The sequence below is a fragment of the Sesamum indicum genome, linkage group LG12 (genome assembly GCF_026168435.1).
Source record: "Sesamum indicum cultivar Baizhima isolate 11 linkage group LG12, ASM2616843v1, whole genome shotgun sequence".
Taxonomy (NCBI): domain Eukaryota; kingdom Viridiplantae; phylum Streptophyta; class Magnoliopsida; order Lamiales; family Pedaliaceae; genus Sesamum; species Sesamum indicum.
Window position 1 is genome coordinate 12,694,665 of NC_142668.1, and position 26,372 is coordinate 12,721,036.

The 26,372-nt window shown below is 31.8% G+C and overlaps 3 protein-coding genes and 1 pseudogene across 3 annotated transcripts; 1 reads left to right on the forward strand and 3 right to left on the reverse strand.

Moving 5' to 3' along the window:
- Positions 1-965: 965 nt before the first annotated feature.
- LOC105175139 ((-)-germacrene D synthase) lies at positions 966-5,225 on the reverse strand. Its single transcript, XM_011097485.3, has 7 exons — positions 5,036-5,225; positions 4,114-4,387; positions 3,014-3,386; positions 2,520-2,738; positions 2,231-2,369; positions 1,518-1,766; positions 966-1,423 (listed from the first exon to the last, which is right to left on the reverse strand). The coding sequence occupies exons 1-7, from the start codon at positions 5,156-5,158 to the stop codon at positions 1,142-1,144; spliced, it is 1,659 nt and encodes a 552-aa protein (XP_011095787.1). The 5' UTR covers positions 5,159-5,225; the 3' UTR covers positions 966-1,141.
- A 9,854-nt stretch (positions 5,226-15,079) lies between these two features.
- Positions 15,080-17,638, reverse strand: LOC105174804 (beta-caryophyllene synthase). Its single transcript, XM_011097003.3, has 7 exons — positions 17,473-17,638; positions 17,102-17,375; positions 16,632-17,004; positions 16,322-16,540; positions 16,112-16,247; positions 15,737-15,985; positions 15,080-15,622 (listed from the first exon to the last, which is right to left on the reverse strand). Exons 1-7 carry the CDS (start codon positions 17,584-17,586, stop codon positions 15,341-15,343), a joined length of 1,647 nt encoding a protein of 548 aa, XP_011095305.2. The 5' UTR covers positions 17,587-17,638; the 3' UTR covers positions 15,080-15,340.
- A 521-nt stretch (positions 17,639-18,159) lies between these two features.
- On the forward strand, positions 18,160-18,270 carry LOC148784867 (U6 spliceosomal RNA; annotated as a pseudogene).
- A 4,041-nt stretch (positions 18,271-22,311) lies between these two features.
- LOC105174806 (scarecrow-like protein 21) lies at positions 22,312-25,588 on the reverse strand. Its single transcript, XM_011097004.3, has 2 exons — positions 25,450-25,588; positions 22,312-24,396 (listed from the first exon to the last, which is right to left on the reverse strand). Exon 2 carries the CDS (start codon positions 24,244-24,246, stop codon positions 22,495-22,497), a length of 1,752 nt encoding a protein of 583 aa, XP_011095306.1. The 5' UTR covers positions 24,247-24,396; positions 25,450-25,588; the 3' UTR covers positions 22,312-22,494.
- Between the last annotated feature and the right edge of the window lie 784 nt (positions 25,589-26,372).

Sequence of the window (26,372 nt, forward strand, 5' to 3'; positions counted from 1 at the left end):
ATGTTAGGCACGTGTGTTACACCGTTAATTGTAGACAAAAAAGTGAATGAGGACAAAAAGTGCTAATTATTAAGTTACGGGACTAAAAATATTAATCCCCGACTGAATAGAATAAAAAATAAAACGGGCTACCATATAAGATTAAAATTGTTATTTTCCCTCTCTATTTGTATGAATATGTGTGTGTGTATGTGTGTTTATGGGTTTTTTTTTATAAAAATATAATTTTACCGAATTTATGGAAAAAATATTTTGAGATATATTTTTATATATTGCGTGATTTACTTAATTTTCATGTTCCATATTAAATTTTATTATTTTTCATTAAAATATAATCAAATATATACAAATAAAAAAGTATACGGATAAAAGATTATCTAAATGTTTAATATATGTCATTTGTATATATCAAATTCCTGCTAATATTTGAAATCGTCTTTATTCCTAAAGTTTATCCCTCTCAGTTTTCAAAACTTTCTAATATTTTTTAGTATTTTTTATTTAATTAATTGATATATACTTTTCAAAATTATAATATTGTTGTAAAATCCATACTTTATTAAGCACACATATTCGAGTGTGCCATATATACTTAGTACTAGTTATAATTGAAGAACACTTCTTTTTGGTATGTCAATTTTTTTGGTCCGTCGTTATTTCATTTTTTAAATTATTTCAAGGGTTTCTTTTGTTCTTTTCTGAACCTCCAATTCTCTCTCTCATCTCCCGCTCTTTTCTCAATAACTTCCCACAACTTTTATCTTTTTACTAATTTTTTATTTATTTAACTAAAAAATATATTTTTAAAGAGCAAATAATATATTATTTAAATTTTAAATTAATTGCAAACACATTCGAATTTGTCACACACACTAGTACGATATAATTGACGGGGGGAACGGGGGGAAAATTATATCATAACCCCTTTACAGATTTCTTGGATAAATCAGTGACATGCAGAGGAGAGGGAGAAGCAAACATGCTCTTATTTCATTCAACAATACGTAGGAAATTTGTCTTGTACGAGAAGCAGACATCAAGTCTTTATTTTTATCGATTAATTTGCTTTAACTTTATCTGCAAATTAAGTCCGAGGAGCAAAGGAATGAGCTCCAGCCTCGCGACATGCATTGTCCGATCTTCAGGTCGTCAGAGGCTCGACCAGCACGCAGCTTATATAGTCTCTCGTATTAGTTTGGGAATTGGTGTAGTCATCATTATCCGCGTACAAGAGATGTATGACACGAGCAAGATCGACAACAGGTTTAAGGATCGACATGGAGACTGGTGTCGGTTCAAGGCATTCTTGATTCATATCTTTCCATGCTTTCTTCACTTGTTCCCTAAGTTGAGCAAAAGTGTCCATCTTTGAAGCACCATTTTGGTTCATGTAACAATGCACTGCTGTGTATTTTTTCTCAATCTGTGTCAACCAAAATCTTGTAAGGATCACTTTAGGATAATTCATATATTCAAGAATTTAGTACCAATTTCCTGTTTAATATTTTCTTAATTACCCCAAATCCCACGATGTCGTCCATGAATCGACAAACGATTGCCGATGCTTGTACTATTAGGGGTTTACTTGTAATCCATTCAAGGTCTTTCTTCGTCACTGTGTTTCTCACACCAATCAGGGAAAGTGTTGCCATCATCGCATGACCAGTAGTTACAAGAGCCACCTCTGTATATTCCTCCATCGTTGGCATATACTTACTGTAAACCCATTCTGCCTCTTGTAAAAATGCCCTCGTCAATTTTTTCATCTGTACAGAAAAAATTTGAAATGGACGAATCATCAAAAGCAATTGGAAACAATTGATATATTATGTAGTACTAGGAAACAATATACATAAAGATTGATCATTAAAATGATTATGTTTGTGTTAGATTGGAGTGAAAGGGCGTCTCATTGGAAGACGGGCCCTTCAGACTTATCAAACTCCTCTTCAATCAATATGGGCTGGACGCTTTCAGCCCCCAAACAAGGAGCTAGGATGGGCACATGCTCTGGTCCTTAGGGATGAGGGCGCAAAATGATGCAACTTGATTAATATTTTCTTACGCAACGTATAAACATCTTTTTTAAGAGCCTCACGAGGTGGTGCAGAAAAAGCACCTCAATAGAAATATGAGATGTAAAAGTTTATAAGTTGCTCAATTTTTTTATTTGCAATCAATGTAGGATGATTGTTAAATATATGTATATATATATATTACATATATATACCTCTTCTTTTGTATATTGAACAAGATATGATTCCCCTCCATTCTCCACTTCAGCTTCCATCTCAAGGTACACATCTAAAAAGGCTTTGTAACATATTCCCATGTACGGTGGCAATTGGTCCAGGTCATTAACATCCCACCTACCCATCATGTTAAAGAAAAGAAATTAAACTTATAATTGTCAAATGAAATATATATATACTCAAAAATTATATATATTAATTAAATTAAGTGATCATATGCTGACTAAAATAGCTAGTGAACTGTCTCGAACAAAAACTTGGTGCAACCTCTGAACAATTCTCGTAAAGAGTTGGAGATCCTCTAACGTGCCATAGATGTCGTAAATGTCATCCATAATGGAAATCAGAGCAAGGACTTTGGTGAGTATTCTTCTTTCAAATTGGTATTGGGGCTCGAAGTACACTCCCAATATCCAAAAGTAGCATTCTGCCACTCTATCTCTTGCAAAAGATAATTTATTTGTAAAATTTAAATCCTTCCACCACCTGCAATATCATTTCACTTAGCGCTAAAGATTTAAATTCAACAAACACATATGCAGAAAATTCTTATCCAAATTAGGTTCGATTGAACCAAATCAGTCATGGAGTAAGTGTGAGACACTTGTTAAGTGATTGGTAACTTTTTTCTGAATTATACATCAATCACATGATAAGTGCATCGCACTTGCCATATAATTGGTTCAGATCCGAACAAACCTTATCCGGATTAGAATTTTCTTGCCACATAGTATGTATAATTAAATTTGTACGTTAAGTACCTTGTAATAAGACTGAGCTCTTTCTGATGCATCTTTTGTACAATATTGAAATCCAACTTTGCGAAATTCAATAGTATCTCATTATGTGATTTATGTTGTTGGTAGGCAGCAATGAATTTCCAGGCTCCCAACCTCGTCAAACTCTTGAGTATTGGGATCTTCAAGGCTTCTTTTACTTGTTTGGAAAGAGAAGTGGTCATGATTGGGAGTAAAAACTGAAGTTTAGAGGAGGAAAACTCTAATGCTTTATCAAGAATTTCATCCCCATCTACTCCAAAATGTGCCGCCTCATATAAATCTAATAAGTCTTCAACATTTTCGAACATCATCTCATTAAAATTTCCTTCCTTGTCCGTGAATTTGCTGAACACATCTGATATGGGAAATTAACAATCATGTTATTGGTGAGCAATATCTCTAACTAATCACATTAATTATGAGAGAAATTCACTGCCTTTATTTAGTCTAAGAAGATAAACACCACATGATTTTTAATCCAAATCGTGTACTCTTTTTGCAATTTAGTCTTATAAATTTAAAATTTTGTCAAATTTAGATCTTTTTCATCCAACTCTTTCAGAATTGTGATTTTTCAGCCAGCATATGACACGGCAGTCCAATTAGGTTTGAATATTTATGATGATGTGGCGGCCGACTGGACTGCCCTGTAATCATAACTGTCCAAAAGCCCCAATTTTAAAGGCCGTGCAAATCACATGCAATTTTACAATCATATGCAAGTCACATGTTGATGAAAAATGATTAAACTTATCAAAATTTTAAAGTTACAGAACTAAATTGCAAAAAATAATTCGTGCAGGACAAAAAAAGCCACTACCTAATTACATGACTAAAATTACATTTCCCCCCATATATTTATGCACATTTATAAAATATTTTTATAAAAGTATATACATCGTATGTATGTATAAAAAGAAACGAAAGATAAAATATCAAATATACACGTAAGTATCTAGATTGGAGAGTAGTCCAACTTTGAAGAATAAAAAATTTACAAATACTAATCATGTAGAAGATCCATTTAGAAAAGGCACTATCATCTACTCGAAAGTCGAAAATAACTAAGGCTCAATACGTACCAGGCGAGATAGCATAACCTTGTTGTCTGAGTAAACGAAAACGCAGAGCAACACTACGGACATTGTTGTCTTTGTTACTGCACTCCGAGTAAATGTCATAAATGCATTTTAAGGATTTTCCAATTTCTTCTTCAAAATGATAGCTTACTCCAAGGCGTTGGATTGCGTCAATAAGTTCTAATTTGTGAGATGAATCATCTGGCGTTTGGTTCAGTACCTTCCTCATCATTTTTTTTTGCTTTTGGAGTTCGTCCTTTTCAACACTAGATATTTCCTACACATATATATGAAATAATATTGTGCATAATATGTTTTTATTCTTTTTCATTAACTAAAAGCAACCAACTATTATTTTTTTAATAAATCGATTATAATTAGCATGATCGAATATATATATCTAACAACTACCGACAACTATAGGAATCACATACTAATATCAATATTAGATAATTATATCTAATCAATAACTACTATTTAATGTAGAATGACACACACATTACCAAAAATGCAACTGTTAACCATGGCTAATTGCCATGATTAAAAATAAAATAACTATAGCAAATATCATTGACCACAACCATGCAATTGTGGTCATAGCCATGGTATCTGCGAGGGTGACTAAAACATTTGTCTGGCTTTTAGCCATGAAAAATATTTTTATTGGTAGAAAATTTATATGTTTGGATTGGTTTTATTTAACCATAGTCAATAAAAACTATTACTACAATTTTTAATCCATAACTATTAAATTGTAACTGATAGTTATTTTTTTTCTATTCACATTATTGAAATAAAATAACTTCTCCAACAATATTGATGGAGTTCTCAATAATAATATGCACGATTCAACGTATGTGAAATTATGACTTTCATAAAATAATAATTATACAAAAAACATATAAGCATAGAATTAATTTCGTACCGTAGAGGCATACGCCAAGAAATATTCTCCCCAAATGGTGGGATGAAATTTGACTGAGCGACGAACATCATCTAAATCGTCATTTTTAGTGAAAATAGGAAAATTTGATGAACCAAATTCCATTTTTGATTTATCTCCCGTGTTTGTTTTCTTTTGCTAGCAAGCACTTCTACTTGTTCCTCTTGCGTCCACCCAAAATGGTGTACGTATATATAGGGAGTCGAGGGGTGGAAAAGAAGTCTAATTATTTATTTATTTGGTAAATTATATTTTATCATTAGAATTATATTTTTTTTTATTTTGTTATAAAAACTTTTTTTTGTGTCAACTTACCATTTCAACTTTGCGTAATTGCACTTTGTCATATATAACAAATTTTCTTATTAATTTTTCTACCTAAAAAATATCACATGTGCACTTCATGTGATTTTTCTTATTGATTTTTCTACCTAAATAATGTCACATTCTTTTTAGCCGACGATGACAAAGTTAAGTCATTATCGTTGCTCTATATTATTGGTGATAAGATTCGCCTGCTTCATCATATTTATTATTCTCATCACATCTTATTTTGCAAAAGAATTGTCAGTATTGTATATTTATGAGATACTTTTTAAGATTTTTACTTTACAATAAAAATGCACCACGCTCATCATCATGCATGTATTCTTTCCTAAATTAAGATGGTAATCGACACAAAAAAAAAAAAAAGTTTAGATGTCAAAGTGTAAAATTATCATAGTTCGGATGGCAAAATATAATTCACCCTTATTTGCCACAAAGTGAGAAATTTGTGAACCTTAACTCTTAGTTGCCACAAAAATATAATTCATGAGCGTTACGCTCGACAACGATGTGGCCTTTTTCTGCTACCAAGAAAATTGTGTGCTTCACCCTTCAGCAAAGACATACACAGCTAGTGCATGTGAAGCAATTTTATCAACAAGACATAGTTTAATTGACGAAGCTGACAATTACCAATGAATGGAGAAATCGAAGTTAATAAGGGATACAAAAAATAATTTTGCAGATGGAAAAATAACAATAACATAAGAATAATTATTGAGAGAATATTGTTGAATTTTTATAATAGCTAACCAGTACTATCTCATATATACAAATACTCAGACACATAAATGTAAAAGCGACTGAATTATGATTTCAACTTTTTGTTAAAACATTCTATCAGTATCATAGTCCTCCTGGATTGGCATAACTTTGGTACCACAAACTGAAATAGCTCACATGTCATTTGGTTTTATCTAACCAGGGTCAAGTCATTATCTACTGCAGGGACCAATAGAATGTGTGATTACATTAGCTTTCTTCTATATCATGAATCTTATTTTGCAATATGTTTTTCATATATTTTAAAAATATATCATAGTAGTCGAGAAAAATATTTCATATTAATTTTAATCATTACACATCTATACTAAGTATATAATTGTAACAATATTTTTGTAAAGGATCTAGTATATCAAATTTCGAATCAAATGGTATATTTATTTAATTTAATCAAACAACAATATAATTATAGAATAAATTGAAAATTTTAAAGATATATATGTATATATATATATATATGAATTTAACATCCAACTGTTATCTATATCTTTATATGAATAATCAAATGAGGCTGGAAAAAACAGCAAAAGTTTTTGTGAGAAAATGTGTCATGATTGGTCGTGCGGGTTTGTATAAAGAATGTGGTTTTCAAGAAATGTTTTGCAAAATTATAATCTCGTCCACTCGTAATTCATGGTATTGTTCAATAACAGTTTCATATTCACAATATATTATTATGCATTGTATTTTTAATTTTTTTCTATTTATATTAGTAAAAGGTGAATCTCTCGCAAGGCAAGTACAACTATAAATTGAATCAATTTGCAAAACTAAAGATTTAATTTATGAAATTTTTTTACTTTAATTAGTTCTTAGAACTCTACTGTCTTTCATCTCATAAGCACTATTTTCGTAAGAACTACTATTTTATAGAAATATTTTTGCTCCCGATTGTTATTGATGTGTATTAAAATTTCTTATCATTTTAAAAAATATGAATAATTCTAAAAATTATATATGGGAGCCACGTGGAACCAGTCGCTAGTACAATTGAAAAGCAATCTATTGGTGTTTTTAATTTTATAATTTTTTAAGTATAACAATAACACGAAAAGGATTATTGAGAGAATAAAATTGAAATTTTATACTGGGTAGCACTATCTCTTATGTCCAAGTACTAGCTGTTGCTCCAAAAGATAAGATGTTCCCAAAAAAATAAGACAACGTGCAATAAGGTATTTTTAAGTGATGGGTTTAATTGTGTATGTGCTACTACAAAATACACAACGCATTAGAAACATATGGAGATGTTTCTGGCGATAGTCTTTGAACGCTCAAATTAGTGATAGGAATAAGATTCTCAAATGAGTATATAGAGAATGGGTAGCAAAAATTATACTTGATTGGAGGAGGGTTGATATTTATAAGAGAAAGACTAATTGTAATATGCACTCTTAATATGAGATATGATCTAAGAGTTGCAGTGGTTTGCACATATTCGAGTTTTGTAGACCTTAAAGGTTAATTATTTGGAATGTAACTGTGCGCTAGACTTTTCGAACTTTGATCTTGATTTATACCGAGAAGGTCTGCTTATGAAGCTATTTATTTTATTCTGGACCTCCAAAATTTATTCGATGATGTGAGTGCTGACGGAAGAACATCTTAGAAGACCACAATAAAATATTCCCACATTACTCTTAATATAAATATAAAAGCGACTGAATTATTAATTCAAAATTTTTAGAAATGTGTCGAATATTGTGTCATTATCATACTCCTAAATTGGCAGAATTCTGCTACCGCAACTTGAAATAGCTCACATGTCATTTGATTTTGTCTAGCGATTAAGGTCAAGTCATTATCTTTACTGCGGGGACCAATAAAATGTGTGGTCTATTACATTAGCTTGCTGCCATAGCATATCTTATTTCGTCAAATGTTTTTTTATATATTTTAAAAAATATTTAAATTGTCGAGAAAAAATATTTTAGAATAATTTTAATTATAGATCGTGTAACGAATAATTTAATATTTTATAGATCTAAGCAATATAAATATTGATACTATATATAAAAATATAATATTAAATTTTAGAGAAAAATTTGACAACTTGTTACAATATTTTAAATTTTTAAGATTTTTCATGATAAAAGAAATTCCAAATGATTTTTGTCAACCTCATGCAATCGACTTACCTTTTGTACCTAAATAATGTCATGTTCTTTTTAGCTGACGATGACAAAGTTAAGTCATTATCGTTGCTCTAGGACCAATAATATTGTGTGATAAGATTCGCTTGCTTCATCATATTTCTTATTTTCATCACATCTTATTTTTAAAAAAATTGTATGTACTTTATATTTATGAAATACTTTTTAAAATTTTATTTTACAATAAAAATGCACCACATTAATTTTAATTGTGTCATTTATCATATATATATAAATATATATTATCATCACAATAAGTATTAGTATTACACTTTTATCTCGAATACAAATCTATAGTCCCAAAAAATTAATAATATCTTACTTTTTTTATTGAAATGAAATATAAAAAATAAATATATTAAATAGTCACAGTTTAATTGTACACTTGGCACACGCTCATCATCATGCATGTATTCTTTCCTAAATATTGCCGCTCCAGCTATTAGGTACAATTTTTTCAATTTATATACTTTATACTATTTTCAGTAACCTCATTTCGATTACTGAATTAAAGATCGGAGGGCCATTCCCTAAACCACCCCTCAAATAATTCTAATCGTGTGCACGTTTACAGTCATACAGTTAGATTCTGGAGATCATCCATTGCTTTTGGAGTAGCAATCATCTTTAAACTCACTAAAAACAAGTACAATTATAAGATAAAATAACAAAATACGATTCTCGTTATTCTATTAATATTTCAAGCAATTCTACTGTAATAAGAGTGATCTAATTATTATAATAATTGATTATTTTTTAACTCCTCCATTTGTTATACTTTTCATAATTATTTTTGGTAGTTTTTTTATGTATTTTTTTATTTCTGTAATATTATTAATTTTCTTTGTTTGTCAATATATTTATATAAATCAAAATATTTTATTAGCTTTATTATCTTAATATATATTTTTAGGCACTTTTTTCTATACAAAAAAATTAAGAGTTTAGTACAATTTATCTCTATGATATTAATGAGCAAATTCCCTTCCTCTTGTTAAAAAAATAGCAATTTATCAATCTCTATTTTTTTTAAAAAAGCAATTACCTCCCTATCTAAGGGGATAAATTGCTTCTTTAAAAAAAAAAAAACAAATAGAGAGGTAGTTTGTTATTTTTTTTTTTTTCATAAGAGGTGTTTTGCACATACTACACATCACAGGGTTGCTTGCATTTTTTGTTTCAAAGATTGATGATACAATTAATTGTGGTATAATCAAAATATAACAATACCAAAAACATAATCATTGAGAGAACAAAATTGAATTTTTATACTAGCTAGCACTATCTTTGATTATGTATAAAAGTGATTGAAGTATAATTTTACTATAATTACAAATACCTCAATTTTTTTAAAAAATTAAAAATACCCCTTAAAATTAAAAAATCCAAATAAACATCCCTTTGTAATGGACTGTCACAAGAGGATATTTATCAGGGTTGATGCGGACAAAAACCGCAGAGGTCCAAAGTCTTGGACTGGTGTATAGGGCTTGGACCGGAACGTAAGAGGATCTTGAAAAGGAAGCATGCAAAAAAAAATATTAGCAGTCCGCGCCCAAATTAATATTGGATTCGAAATGCAATAAGCGAGAAAAGTAAATAATTTCGAAGAGAAATTATAGTATGGCGAAAAAGTAAAAACAAAAGCAAGAAAATATGATAATATCCTTGTGGAGTGCGTAAAGAAGCTTTTGGGAGCAAGAGAGTCGTCCCCCACCCAAGAGGATCAAACCTGTATTTATATAGAGGTATCCTCTTCAAGCGAGGGTCTATCCTTCCTCCTGGAACCTCGACAGAATTGGTTAGGATGTTGGGATAAGATTTCGGTAATCTTTATTCGCTGGCTAGTAGTGTTTCAGTAGGAGCCATCTAATCCTAGGAATCCCTTAGTTAGCAAGAAGTCCTACTAACTTAGGAGTCTCATCTGTTAGGAATTCCTTGAACTAGATGCCACGTGGGTGAACCTTTTGGAACCAAACACCTCATCGGGCTTCAATTATGGACCAAATCCATTGGGCTCCTCCTTATTGGGATAATGATTCACTTGGTCTGTTTGGGCCTAGCAAGTCCATCAGGAGGCTGCGCTACCAAGCCCCCTATGTTGCATTAGATTGAGCCGTGGTGAGTCTAAGCCCACAAGCCTCCTCCCTGGGTCACCTAGGCTATTGGGTTGAGCAAAAGCCTGGGCCATTTCAGCCGCATACATTAAGGATATTCGTAATTATATCAAATTTTAAAATAGTTGGTTATAATTTATATTTTAAAAATTTATAACTGGTGTTCAATATTGTATAGTATCATACTTCTCCACTGACATAATTTTGCTACCACAAGATGAAATAGCCGGCATGTCATTTGGTTTTATCTAATAATTAAGGTCCAAGTCATTATCTTTGCTGCGGGGACCAATAAAATGTAGATTACATTAGCTTGTTTCAATATCAAATCTTATTTTGTACTATTTTAAGAAGTATTTTACGAGTCGAGAAAAATATTTCATATTAATTTTAATCGCAGAGTAATATGTACTTACTAATTTAATACTTTATAGATCTAAAAAATATAATTATTTATACTATATATATAAATATAAATAGGGTTTAATGTAATTTACACCATGTGATATTGTAAACGAACAAATTACCCCCATATGAAAAAAACTAGCAATTTATCCTCTTATATTTTTTAAAATGAAGTAATTTACTTCCTATTTAGGAAGGTAAAATACTTAATTTTAAAAAACACAAGAAGATAAATTGCTAAAAATATTTTCATAAAGGAATAATTTATACATTTAAAATATCACTAGGATTAAATTGTATTTTTTCTAATATAAATACAAAGTTTTATAGAAACTTTACTACGTGTTACAATATTTTCTCATTTTTTTGATATTTTTCTCTATACAGAAAATTCCAAATGATTGTTGTCAACCTCGTACGCCTTACCTGTGCCTAAATAATGTCACATTTTTTTCCTGTGACAATGACAATGTAAGTCTTATCATCTTTGCTCTAGGACCAATAAAATTATGTGTGATAAGATTCACTTGCTTCATCATATTCATTGTTTTCATCATATCTTATTTTGTAAAATAATTTTCGTTACTATATATTTATGAGATACTTTTAAGGTATATTTTAATTTTTGAGAAAAATATGCCACACTTATTTTAATTAATTGTTACATTTATTATATATATATTATAATAGTAATAATTATTATTAGTATTACACTTTTATATCGAGCATAAATTTTTAATCGGCATCTCAAAATTAATAATATCTTACTCTCTCTATTTAATCCGTCATCCCAAAATTAAATAGTATTGCACTATATAACATATTAAATGTCACAACTTGAGGATCGTTTATTTTGTCAATTAAAGCGTGAATTATAGTGCACGGACACTTTAATAATTACTTGATGCAGTGTTGGACACGGTTCGAACACACTTCGAATGCGTGTTAGATACGGCATCGGCATGTCTGAAAATAAGAGAGAGAGAGAGAGAGAGAGAGAGAGAGACGGCGTCAGACAAGCCAACACACGTTTTGGAGGCGTGTTCGATACATTTTGGACATATTTTAATTTTTTTTAATAATTTCAAAAAAATTGGGGTTTTTTTTTTCAAAACAAAATTATAAGCTTAATTAAACGAAAAAAGAATCAAGCACTCCTCTCAAACTAAAAGTATTAGAATGAAATCACTAAAAAATTTAGAGATATTCATGATAATTTAACTAATTTAAATTAGTAAAAAGTCATTGCATTCTTTTTAAAATAACTAATATTTTTATTATTTTTTGTATTAACTAATATAAGTCTTGACTAACATATAAAATTTGTAAGATTTTTCTATAAATGGTCAAATTTTAAAATTCATCCAAGTAAATTTTGCCAGTCTGTCTCATAGTTATTCTTCATCTTGATTTTAAAAAGTCTTACATCTATTTATTCAACTAAATTTTGTTTAATATATTTTTATATATGTTAATCAACACCTTTAGCACTCTATATAAAATACTCAAATTCATGTAGTAAATATAATCTTACAAAATTCATAGAATAAGATTGTGAGTTGGTATCACCCTATTAATCGTCTAGTCTAATTTCTTTATTTGATTTTGAACGATTAAGGAATAATCGAGTGATTAGGATTCATATTGATCTAAGTATTATTTATTTACTCTGGGTATTAATTTTTATAAGGCGAACTTTGTATCGAATTAGGAATTTGAATTCGTAAGGACATTAGGTTTGAATTAAGTTAAAAGTTTCTCATAGTTTATTCTCTAGGATTAAATAGGTTGAAGATGTATTTTTATGGGATGATGTGACTTAATTAGGTACTGATTTAAAGGATGATAATCAATTTACTCATAGGATTCTACTCGGAACAAGTAACCAGATAAATGGAGTCGAGTTCAGAGTATTTGGTATGTAGCACTTTTTAACGGCACTATGACTATATCTCGCCTAAGTATCATACTTAAAGACCCGGTTCATACGTGTTATTCCACACAATCCAATCCTTGCTAAATATGCATAACAAGCTCCATAAAGTAAATTATTATAATTAATTTATAGTTCATCCATAATCTTAACTCGTATTTAGAAGTTTTCAAAATGTAACTTCTGTTGTACTAACGGGTGAAGAGAAAAATTGCATACTGACACGACCTGCCTGAAATATAAGATTTTGACCTAGGCTTCCATAGGTAGGGATCGATACCTAAAAAAATATTAGCAGATGAGTGAGCCTGCAACTCAATAAACAAATAACTAGTGTTACCTATACATGTACATCAAAATAGTCCAAATTTTTACATTATCTAATATGTTTTTGACATCTTTAAACATTGAGACACATATGACAAATGTTATGTTAAAGTTTTTAGTATAAATAAAGCATGTTCAAGTTTATCGATTGATAGACAGAGCCTGCTCAACCGTTAACTAAACCACTGTTAACTCGACAAAAATTAGAGTTTTGAACCCTTTTAGTGGGGTTAAAAACTGAGTATTCATTACTCATCCTCTCAGTTGGTGTATAAACTGAGAACTTATGTATGATCCTCACAGTTGGGATTATAAGCTGAGAAGTTATTTATAACCCTCTCAATCGGGGTTAAAAATTGAGGTCCGGACTATAGGTTGTAATAATAGCCACAAATAAATACGATGTCTGTTATGTTGCTAGTGAACGAGAGCATGCGCATTTATTTAACATGGCTGATTTACGAAACTTCTTGTACTATTTAACCAAAATTGTGACTGTCATACGTAGATATTTTATACGCCTCTGTTTTGATTCAAAAGTTTAGAAATACCATTCTGCTAGCAAATGTTGTGTAGTGATAGGATGCATTTTATCACTCAATTACATGTTTAATTCAAGTATTTTAGAACTAGTTCATAGCATTGGTAATTGAATTATGCATCTTTTGAGTGAATGACTGACATCAACCCCTTTTGAAGGAAAGAAAGCCAACACGCCCCAAATTGAGCTAAAAAAATCGATCAAGAAAAGTAGGAGCAGAAACAGACTTCAACATCCGTTAGGAAGTGAGGCGTTATCACGCCCTATTCTGACTTCAAAGTTGTTTGATGGGAGAAACCATTTTGAAAAGTTGTTAGAGGAGATTTCTTTTCTTATAAAACCGTGTAGGGAAAGAAATTACCCCAAAATTGCTGCAGATATAAAAGACTAAAAGAGAAAGGAAGGAGAAAGAGGCGACTCATTGTTTTGAAGCGTGGGAGAAAGGAATCAAAGGATGCCAGCCTCATCAATCAGTTTTTCTATCTCTCTAGCTTATGTTTTCTTTTAGGATTTTTGATTTTGCTAAGAACGTGTTGTGTAGCTAAATTCCTTTTTTTGATTCAAGAGAAATGTTAAACCCAATTGTTATGTTTTGAGATCTTGAGTTTTATCTGATTTCATCGAGTATTTCTTATTTTGATTTTCATCTTCTCGAATGATAATCATGGATAGATCTAACAATTCGATTCGATATTAATTGTTCTAACGCTATCCAAGAGTTTAGTGATCCGTAATTGTCATTAATGAGTGGTACAAGTAGCAAGCAAATTAATTATGTGCTTCGCATAATTTATTTGTAGGGACAAGAAAACTGGGTTAGATAATTGCCGCTATTTCAATTGTTTAATCTATGTTCAACTGTTATCACTGATGCAAATGCTATTGTTGAATTGATATGGAACAGTATCGTGCCCAGTCATGTGATAATATAAGTTTCGATTTAGATGCTTGAGTCAAATCAATTACAATAGGAAAACAGGAATTTATTATGACTATCCTAATAAATTTAAAAGTTGAATGTTTGATTATAAAATTAATCTTACATGATCAATAATTAACATAACGATTGAGTAATACATTCCTTCGGGTTAAAATTCTTACCTCTTGATTTATTCCAATAATTTATCTTTGCTTTCTATTACTTTTTATTAATTCGTAGTTATAAAGAAAAAGAAAAGGTTCCAACTATACCTTAAATTAGGGTACAGTTGCAAAAATGGTGTCAGTTGTTACCCCACGCTAATTGATTGTAGCTAAACCTGCTGATGTATAAACTTTTGGGGTGCCAATATTAATAGATTGTACTAAGTCAAATAAGTCACTTTTATACGAAATCAGGTTATATTTAGATGGGTAGATTTGAGTCAAGTTTATAAAGAATTTATTATTAGGAACTCAAATTTCTACCATCAATTTCATTAATTCAAACACAATATCATAGAAAGCACGAACAATGAAGAGTATGTATCTTTATTGTCACAAGTTTGGAGTTTCACAATACAAATTAAAGTAAATACGAAAAATGACTCATAGGATTACATTTATTCTCACAAGCTCATAGTATCCCGATACAAATTTAAATATACGAACGGCGAACTCTAGAAGTACATTTATTTTCATAAGCTTGGAATTTTTCAACATAAATTCAAGTAAAGGATGGATAAAACAAGATCATTAATATTAATTATCTTATATGAAACTTTAAATTGCCACTGGTTGGATGAGCACTGATTTTATAAGATTTTTTATCATAGTATTTGTATTTGTATATCCATCTCCATCTCGATAGAGAAGATGTATGACACGAGCTAGGTTCAAGATACGAACGAGAATCGGCTCTGAAACTGCGGTTGGACGAAGGCATTCTTCATTTATATCCTTCCATGCTTTCGAAACTTGTTTCTGAAATTCCTCGAACGCCTCCTCTCTCGATGCACCATTTTCGTTCATGTAGCATCCCACCGCTGAGATTTTTGTTTCAAGCTGTGATCAAAACATAAGTCGGATACTCATTAATTCAAAAGTATTAAATTAAATATAAAATACACACACACACACACTAGATAACGTAGCGATGAATTGGTATAGTTTTGGTACCCCATGTCCGGCCATATCGTCCATTAGTCTAGCAATTATTGAGGACGCCTCAACTATTCTCGGTTTACCAGAAACCCAATTGAAATCTTCCTTCGTTACTGAATTCCCCATGCCAATTAAGGAAGTCGACGCCACCATTATATAACCGGAGGACACAATTGCGACTTTCATATATTCTTCCAAGGTTGGAATATGCGTGTTGTACAACCATTTCGCCTCCTCAAAGTAAGCCCCGATCATTTTTTGAATCTTCAATAATTTGTGTATAAAATTCACATCGTTATATATTATTCAAATGAATATTTTATACATGCATGTAAAGTATATATATATATATATATATATATATATGTTAACTGTAATTATGCTATGTACCTCTTGTTTTGCATATTTTGTTTTGTCTGGCATTTCAATTCCTTCCAGCTCTTCCATTTCGATATAAGCATCTAAAAGCGCTTTGTAACAAATTCTCATGTATTGAGGTAGTTCTGCCAAGGCGTCAATATTCCACCTAGACAAGATAATCACAATTTTCTATATAATTATGCATATACATATATATATGAATGTATATATAGAAGGTACCTTTGGATGGCATGTGTGAAAATTTTGAGTTCATGTAAGGTTCCGTAAACATCATAAATATCATCAACTGTGGAGGCCAAGACAATTACTTTTGCCAGTATTTTCCTAGCAACTTGGTACTGCGGTTCGAAATATACGCCCAATGCCCAGAAGTAACATTCCACCATCCTATCTCTTACAAACGGTAATTCGTTCTTGAAGTCTAAATCCTTCCACCACCTGCACTAATTTATTAGATTTTTTTGAGTAGAGATTCAAGGAAGAAAAAAATTATAGTTTATATAATTCATATCGAAACATAAAACCTGACCTTGTTAGATCACTTAGCTCCTTCTGATGTATTTTCTGTACTATATTGAAGTCCATTTTCGCAAAATTCAATAGTATTTCGTTGTGTGATTCATCTTCTTGATACGCAGAAATGAATTTTCTGGCTCCCAGTCTGGTCAAATTCTTGCGAACTGGGAACTTGAGGGCTTCGTCAACTAGTGCAGAATGAGAGCTGGTCATGTGGGGCGCCAATGACTCGAGATGAGAGGAAGAGAAGTGCAGTGCTTTGTCAAGAATGTCCTCCTCGTGTACTCCAAGATGTGCTGCTTCATATAACTCTAACATTCCTTCAACATCTTCCATTATCGACTCTTTAAAATTTCCTTGATCATCTATGAATTTGTTGAACACGTCTGGTATCATAAAAACAGTCAATCAAGCATGTCAGAACAGTGTAATTTGTTTCAATTAATGAACACTGATCCCAAATGATTAGGACATAATACTTACCACAAGACACACGGTAACCTTGTTGTCTAAGTAAACGAAAACGAAGAGCAACAGTACGAAGATCATTGTCCTTGTTACAGCACTCTAAGTAAGTGTCATGCATGTACTGTAAGGATTTGCCGATTTCTTCTTCAAAATGATAGCTCACACCAAGGCGTTGAATTGAGTCAATTAGTTCTAATTTGTGAGATGAATGATGAGGCACTCGGACCAGCACTCTCTTCACCAGTTCTTTTTGTCTTTGAAGTTCTTTCTCTTCATCAACACAGATTTCCTACACATTACATATACATTAAAACTAATTAATGACACATAAAGCACACGCATATATATATATATATATATAATGGAAATAAAAACAAATTTTGTACCGTAGATGCATATGTCAAGAAATGGTCTCCCCAAATGCTCGGATGATATTTTACTGATCGACGAACATCATCTAAATTGAGTTTTTCAGGAGAATTCGATGAACCAAACTCCATTTTACTTCTGATGGTCTTTTGTGTTTGTGCTAATATTCTTTTGCTATTGAGCACTTGTAGTCCTCTTGTGTAGCGGAAATGGGGTATATATAGCACTTAGCCAGGGTGGAAAATGTGCCAAGTAAAGAATATTCTATATGCATGGTTCCGACCAAATTGTCGTACGATGAGGAAATTTTAGTTTGAATTTGACTTGAACAAACTTAAATCAATCATATTACAAGTACAATACACTTGACGTGTAATTGATATACAGTTCAAAAAAAGTGACCAAACAAGTATATTACACTTGCTGTATAATAAATTTAATTCACTCAAACTTAATCCAAACTAATTTTTTTCCTTACCATCCCATTATTTCCAAATTCCTCTTTAAATTATATGTAAGTTTTTTTTAAAATTAAAAAATACTTTATACACGTAATACATATATTAAGTGCAATGTAATGTATAATAAGAATTTGTAATAAAAAAAGAATTTGGGTGACATGGTGGTCGAAGTACAGCTGTTGTCGATTTGTAATTGGGCACATGTTTGGAATTTAAAAGGTGGCTGTAAAAGAATCAATTCATCTGAGCCCACTAAGACCTCCCGAATCGATAAAATTGGAACCATACAAAGAAGATTGGCATGGCTGTTGCACAAAATTAACACGCATAAATCGAGAAATGTCCCACAAAAAAAGATAAATAAAATGTCTGATCGTGGGGTATAGGAGACTGTATTGACACACGTCTGAAATTTGAAAATTTGCAGTGGAAGTAACGTATATAGAGAGAATAGTGAGGGACGAAAAGGGAACAAATTCACAATTGTAGATAAATTTACGTATTATGAGTTCTTTTTTTTAATTTTATACTTCATTATATTATTCAATATATGTAAATTTAAAAATTAATTTATCTCAATAATTAAAATTAATAAATATATTCAAGCCACACCAGAAATAAAGTCGGTTCTCTTAACTATAACCCTATGAACAATTGAATTAATTTTCTCAGGTGTCTAGATTTTTTATCCCTCAAAATATAAAAGTATTACAAGATAATTTCGTCAGGAAAAAATTATTAAAACATATAAAATAGTCATGAAGCAGTTCAGACTATAATGACAGGCATGGCCACTTAATCGCCAAGAAAATTATGAACCTTTGCTCTTTTCTTTTTGAGATAACTATACAATTTTCTCTTGAAATTTAATGTAATTATACATAAATTCTTTATAATTTAAAAAATTACATCAAACACTTTTAAGGTTTGCTTTCGTCTAATAAATAAATCCCTCCATTAATCGAAATTCGCCGAAATTTATTAATTGAAAACAAACTTCAAATATACTAAATATAATTTCTCAATTTATAAAGAATTTACGTATAATTACAATAAATTCTTAAAAAAGAGAATGTAATTTTCCCTTCCTTTTTTAGACCATGTGAATCTTCACTGTAAATAGGCCGTCGGTTTTGTTTCTATTAATGGGATAAAAACAATTTATTAATTTTTATGTAAGAAATAAAAATATATTTAAATTATATATTTTCAAATCTAAATTTATAAATGTGATAAATACCTATATAAACGTGATAAACTGAAAATATCTAGTTTGGCAATAAATATATAATCCAAACATAGCTGGGTTTTGAGCTCATAAGAGTAGGGCATGGGATGCAGCACTGCAGTCTGCTTGGTCCAATTTTTTACCCAGCCTAATGATTTAAGTTTTTGTTTGGTTTGAAACTCCTAACATCTTATTTTTATTGTCATAAAATATTAAATTTTTCGTAATAAAATTAAATTTACAAGAGCATATACACCATGCTACATTACTATTCGGCTACATTTGATGGATGTAATAAAAATTAACAAATAGAATAATAATATTTGAAGTGCTTAATTGTAACCACAAAAACTGTCTGCCCCACACACGTAACTATAAGTGCATATGTAACATGTGAAGCAACTTTAAAGCTTCTACAGTAGTTTCTCTTGTATTTGTGCTAATTTTCTTTTGCTAATGAGCACTTGTAGACCTCTTGGCTCTTGTGTAGCGGAAATGGGGTATATATAGCAATTAGCCAAGGTGGAAAATGAGGTAATAAAGAAAAATCTATGTGCATAGATGCTACCAAACTGTCGTACGATGACATTACTTCCAAACTCCTTTTTACTAGTGCAACAGCCAGGTTCATTAAGGACTTTTCCTTACCAATTACACTTTTTGAGAAATTTTGAAAAAAGAGTAAATTTTGTTGGTAATTATTATTTTTTTTAAGTTGAAATGATGAATTTTTTTTTTAATAAGTCGATCATAGTTATCAATATCAAATATTTGTATCTATAACAGTCTTAATTATACTAATATTAATTGTAGTTCCTCTACTCCTATTCCAATAAATAATTTTCAATTCAGGTTGTTCATAGTTTTTATCTAAAGAATCTGCAGCAAAAGTCAAAAACTGCTGCTACACAGTATCTAAATAGTACATATGCAGTGCAGTGTATGCTAAATTTAGTCATCTAATTATTGCACAATTTAATTTAAATTTACGATTGGTTCAATTTTTGAATTTTCGGCCAAACATAATGACATGGACTTTTGAAAATCCAAGTTGGGACGTCTCATGCGCACCCAAAAATCCATCTTGACAAAACATAAAAAATATTATTTATTATTGTATTTGGATTTAAATTTGAATTTAAGAGAATAGTTTTGGAGAAATAATTTTCAATAACTATATATCAAATAATTTAAAATCTACCAATATTCTCACAAAAATATAGTTTGGAAATGAGAGCGGAAGGATTTGGATTCTTTGTACTATTCAAATAATTTCAAAATATTTGTTACTAGGTATTTGAAATTTTTAATTTCAAATCAGCCAATTCAAATGTAACATATGGGAATTTGAATTTTTTTTTTTTTTTGAATATATGGAAGTTGAAATTATATAATTATATCAATATTCATAAATTGAGCAAAATATTGAGTCGATCAATAAAAATCAGTCGAATACCCACATATCAACGGAATTTGTTTTATTCTTTACTTATATGTAATATATAATTATTTTGAGAAAAATACAAACAACCCCCTTCTGATATCGCAAATGAGCGAATTACCCCCTTTAAGAAAAAATAAAGTGATTTATCTCCCTATATTTTTTAAAATACAATAATTTACCCCCTATATTTTTTAAAATGGAGCAATTTACCTCCATATGTAAGGAGGCATTTTAAAAAGTAAAAGGAGGTAAATTGCTATATTTTTTTCATACGAAAGTAATGTACTTATTTTCAATATCACAGGAGGGTAAATTACTATTCACCCTAATTATTTTACTCTGATACCAATGTTACTTTGGTGTACTAAAGTAACAAATTATTAAAATAAAACATATATATATATATATGTATATGTGTGTGTGTTTATGATGTTTGTTGAATCTTATATAAAAGTATCTTTTACAAGTACCAAAATTATATAGAATTATGTATTTATGATATTCATAAAAAAAGTTAGATGTTTGTATATTTTAGAATATAAAATTTAATTATATGGATTACTTATACCTGATACATCGATATTTTTCTGCAATGTCAATGTTATTTCAGTGCACTTAGATAAAAAATATTTCTTTCTTTGAAGTAAAAGCGATAAAATATTATTAATTGAAATAAATTTATTACAATTATTTCGAATATCAATATCTAACAAACTATTACAATATTTACATTTTAACCAATACCACATACATTAAATTTAATCATCACCTACTATTATAATAAAAATACCACCTACTATTCAACAAAAATAAATACACCCATAAAAAATACTTTTTAAAAAAGCAGCTCGAGTGAAATGTATAACTACCTTTTCTTCACCAGATTTATCAATTGTGTGGGCTTTTACCCTACCCGATCTATCCACCATATGGGCTTTTACCCAACCCTGCATTGGAAGTCCGTATTTGGGATCCAAATGGGCTTCCACTATCCAATCTCATTTAAACAATATTAGAACTGCAGATTTCAAAGGTAAATTACAACAGACCCTTTCAAAATTTCTTACAATTATAACTTTCCCTAGTTGGTTGAAAAAGATAAATACTTCCTGAAATCATTGACAGTCGAATAAATATACCCTCATGACAACTTATTATTGAGGGTTATTTGTTGGACGGTCATTAATTGCAGATGAGTATTTATAATTTTTTAAATAATTGAGACATATTTGTAATTATGGCAAATTTTAGAAGAAGTCTTTGTGATTGAACCTAATAATAAACTGAAATCCCAATATGTACTTCTCCGTTACTTGAAATCGACAGTGAAAGATCTTTTATCACACATTGATGTCACACAAACAAACATAATGTGAAACAAAACACATGTCAAATAGTTATTTGTACGACTCAAAAGTGTGGCAGAACACGTGCTGCCTTAGTATTTCTTGTTTTATTTCATCTCTCCCTATCTCTCTCTTCATTGAACCATACATCATTAACTAGAGAAATTTTTTACCTAAATTAGGTTCAAGCTAATTAAATTAATCACATTTGTCGAATAATTGATCTCTCTTTGAACTATATACCAATCACACAACAAATGTATTACACTTATCAAATAATTAATTTAATCCGACCAAATTCGATCTGAATTAAAATTTTGCCAACAATGAGTCAGCTTTGTGCGTCATTGTACCATACCATTGTGAAACATTCACTCTGAGGACACAAATGTGAAACTGTATTTTCTTTTTCCAGTATCAAAATTGAAACTACATTATTCTTCTAAGTTCTATATATAGAAAAACTATTAGATCATGGGATTATAACATCATGCAAGCCTAGAAAAGAAACTAGGTTTTCTACAACATCATCTACATGTGTCCTCAATACTCCCGTCTCTTCAGTGCCAAGCAGATGCCGACACAAGATTCCTGTCCTTCCATCCCAACAGCATAGCTCCATCCTTCTCCACCAAGGTGTAATGCTCAGAGTAGCATCTCAACAATCCTCGGATAACTGAATTCACATAAGAACTTAAAGGGAATTGTCGAAAACCTGCCATCATGAATCTCAATCTCCACTTCCCAAACAGCTCGTGACGTTCCACTCTCTCCTTCCCTTCACAGGCTATGATGTTCACGATGTCCCTGGCCAAACAGTGTTGCTCCACGTTGATCCGTTCCTTCCTGTCCCTTGGCATGGTAACATCTATCGACTCGAACATAGCTGAGTAGTAATCGAGAGCTTCTATGAATCTTGGGAGAAATGGTGCTGTATTCGTGTTTGATTCTTGCTCGACCAGAGTGACCACCTTGGGAGAAAGTGATTTTACCATCCTCAGAAGTCCATCCCTTGGATTGGACACATCGACGCTCTCATCTGGGGTATGGTGGAGCTGCAATGGAAAATTCACCGCCAGGGCCTCACCAGGCCTAACATCTAGCATCTCCCTTGTAATTTCTGGAGCGAAAACTGGAACAGCATGAAACTCAACAGGGATGCTAAATTTCTCTGAAATTGCAGCTAACCGTCTTGCCACTGCTGCTAGACCATCTCCTCGAGCATATTTTGAGACTGGATCATCAATCCCAGTAATACGCACATGAGGAGCGCCACTAGGTCTAGCAGCAAGGGCTTGTAACAGAGTCATCCACTGGGTTCCTTGTGCAATCTGGAAATCTATTATATGGATGCGATCCTCATTTTTGCATGCTTCCGCAATTGCCCCATTTGCAGCCATATAACCGAATTTTAAATAAGGGCAAATCTCATACAGAATGTGCATGTAGGATAGCAAGTCCTTGCTATCTGGCTCGTTGCACCTCAGGGCTCGGTAAATGTTGGTACCAGAGAACTCTTTCCTTGCTATTAGTCCTTCCACCATGTAGGCACCTAGACGTTGAATCGGCTCTCCACTGATAGACACAGCAGCACGACCATGTTCTACCAGTTTCTCAAATTCGTCTAGTTTATTCTCAGAAAGAGCTCTAGCACATGCAATCAGCAGCTGCTTGAGATTATTAGGAGGAACACCGTGTAAAGCAAAGTCCTCCATTCCTTTGCGGCGTTTCTCAATATGAACTTGATTGCTTGAGCTTCCAAATGGGGAATCGCGAGGCGACTCAGATTGACGTGAATGAGATGCCTGAGCTTCCTGGTTCCAAGACCTTGACCTCTGGCCAGGTGTTTGAGACCGCGTATTTTCCCCTAAGGCAGGCTCTGATGTTGTGACTTCCTCATCATCATCTGGAGCCATAAGAGCACTCTCTAGTTCCAGCAATGCGTGCCTTATGTTATGATTGTTATTTGCATTCGGAAGAAAAGAAGGTAGACCAGAACGAATCAACAGACTATCCTGACGGCAGAAGGGAGAGGGCCTTGATTGCTGAAGGTAGCTGTTGTAATCCAGTGAAGAATTAGAAGAAGGGGTGGCTTCAGAAAGATTATCACTCGAACTATGCTGCTCTTGACTTTCACTGAATACGGTGAGGCTCTCCGTCTCAAAAGGTGTAGAGAAAGGCGAATTAGGTGAGTTTCTTGAATCAAACCTCAAGGACTCAAACAGTCTCTTTGGAATAGAGGAAACAGTAGGATAAGAAGAGTAGGGTAAATCTGCACCAGTGACACTATATCCAAGATAATGAGAGTCCATTCTATATAACTAACATCAGCTCTTCTGTCAGGAACCTTCAGCAAAGATCTTGTGGTTCCAAGAAGCGTCCCTCAGGTCCGTAAGCAGAGAAAGTTGGACAATCTTATTCACAAACCAATTTTGCGACTCTCTTGCAGAAAAATACCAAACCTGCAAAACCAGAAAAACGTCGAAGATAAATAACTTCACTCTTTCCACAGTAAGAAGGAACCAGACATTCTGGGACTCAACTTAAGACAACATAATGAAAAAGCAATGAGAATTACTAGTTATTTCATCACAAAATCAATTACCATTTGTAAGATATCCAATACCAAGACACATCACCAGCTCGCAATAACTATGCACAGTCTATGCCAGATTTCAATTCTCAATTCAGACAAGAAACAAATTCTGAAGAATTCGGACCAACTACTACTAAAGAATTTGAGTTGTTGAAATACTTAAAGTGGATAGATAATTGTAGTATCTCAACCTGTTTATGTAATGAGAAAATCTCAACAAAATCATTTCTTAAGTGCATGTTTAAATCAAGTAACACATCAGAACAAGGCCCATAAGAGAAGAAGAAAAAGCAGAGTTCCAATCACATCCATCAGAGAGAAACAATGTTCTTGATTCCTACCTCTTTGAATAAAGAAAACAAGGAAACTGATCTCATACCAAGAAATCAAAAGCTAATACAAGAAATATCATTTATTTCTATCACCATGATTTCTATCGTGGAGCAGTTTCTAAACAGCAAAAGCGGAAAGTAAAGCACAAAGAAAACATACTTATACAGATTCGATTCACGGACAAGCATTTATAATCCCTATTGCTAATGCAAAGTCAAACCTCAAAAGAAAGAAGAAGATATATCTTGGACATTTTCCATTCCCTTGTAAAACTCGAGGAAAGTTACAAGGAGCCCTCCTCGTCATATAAATCTATTGAACTATTATAACCTAAGAAAGTACAAATTCTCACCAACTTTAGAAAAGAAGATCAACCCCTTGACCACCTTAAAGTCTCCTAATTTTTTATTAGGAAAAATCACTGCAGATTGATAACAATAGTCAATGAACATGAAATCAAGCACCCTTCTTTTCTTGTTTCCAACGAAACATAAACGCCCACAAAAATCAAACAGCACAAAAAGATCAAACCTTTTGAGCAAAACACAGAAACCAAGAAATGCGGATGCGAAAGAAATTGAAGTACCTCCTGATGTTGATTGCAGATGGTAATGAAAATTCCCGAAGTCTCAGGTTATGGGAGAAGACAGAACTGATTGTTTAAGTAAAAGGGTTTGAGTAGTGAATGAAGACGAGAATAAATTTTGAACGCTGGGTCGAAAAATTAAGCGAATGGAAGCTGGAGATTATGTATATAGGAAGGCGGAAGGTGGAGCAAGAGGATGGTGAGTGGAAACTCTGATGCAGTTAACGGTGACGGTAACAGTTGTGATGTACGGATCGTGTCGAGTGGGTTGACAGCGTTGCTGACGATTTATGGAACTGTGAGCATCCTCGCCGACCACACGCTCGACGCACCAAGGAACTTTCTCGGCTCTGTCAAGCTTATAATTGTTTACGAACGCGCTGATGTTTTGTGTGGTGGGCACGTGACAGAACGTGGTCTCAGTGTGAATAAAGCGCACACATGTAAAATTTATGAATTCCTCGTTAAATTAATTACTACACAGTATCAAAGGGGTAATTCATTTTGTAAATAATTACTAAATTGATGAATTTAAATATGAATTAGCATGCAGAGCAGTAGATTCTTAATTCAATTTTGCTTAATAATTTTGATACATTTTATAATTTATAGACCCGTATTAATTATGATCTAAATTAAATATTTTATAGACTCTTATCCCAACATAAATAATACATTAATTGTCCTTCTTTTCCTCTATTTACTAAAAAATGAGAACAGTTAAATTTGAGGTAGTAATATTTGAATTTTTTATGTGGATATAAACATGTGGTAGTTTTTGAAGAATCAAAGTAAAATCGAATTTAGGACAAGAGCACGCGCTTGGGGTGGGGAAGTACTTACGAATGGGATGATGTAATGTAAGAGATTAGCCAGCTTGGCGGCTGAAGCCGAGCCCGGGGGGGGAGTGACGACGCACGTGA

Bases quoted from the DNA above. Each gene is read 5' to 3' on its own strand.
- LOC105175139 (XM_011097485.3), bottom strand. From the start codon at position 5,158: ATGGAATTTGGTTCATCAAATTTTCCTATTTTCACTAAAAATGACGAT. The intron at 1,767-2,230 runs GTATATATATGT...TTTTCTGTACAG, and splicing joins TTCAATATACAAAAGAAGAG to ATGAAAAAATTGACGAGGGC. The intron at 1,424-1,517 runs GTAATTAAGAAA...TGGTTGACACAG, and splicing joins ACGACATCGTGGGATTTGGG to ATTGAGAAAAAATACACAGC.
- LOC105174806 (XM_011097004.3), bottom strand. From the start codon at position 24,246: ATGGACTCTCATTATCTTGGATATAGTGTCACTGGTGCAGATTTACCC.
- LOC105174804 (XM_011097003.3), bottom strand. From the start codon at position 17,586: ATGGAGTTTGGTTCATCGAATTCTCCTGAAAAACTCAATTTAGATGAT. The intron at 17,005-17,101 runs GTAAGTATTATG...TTATGATACCAG, and splicing joins AGGTTACCGTGTGTCTTGTG to ACGTGTTCAACAAATTCATA. The intron at 15,623-15,736 runs GTACCAAAACTA...TTTTGATCACAG, and splicing joins ACGATATGGCCGGACATGGG to CTTGAAACAAAAATCTCAGC.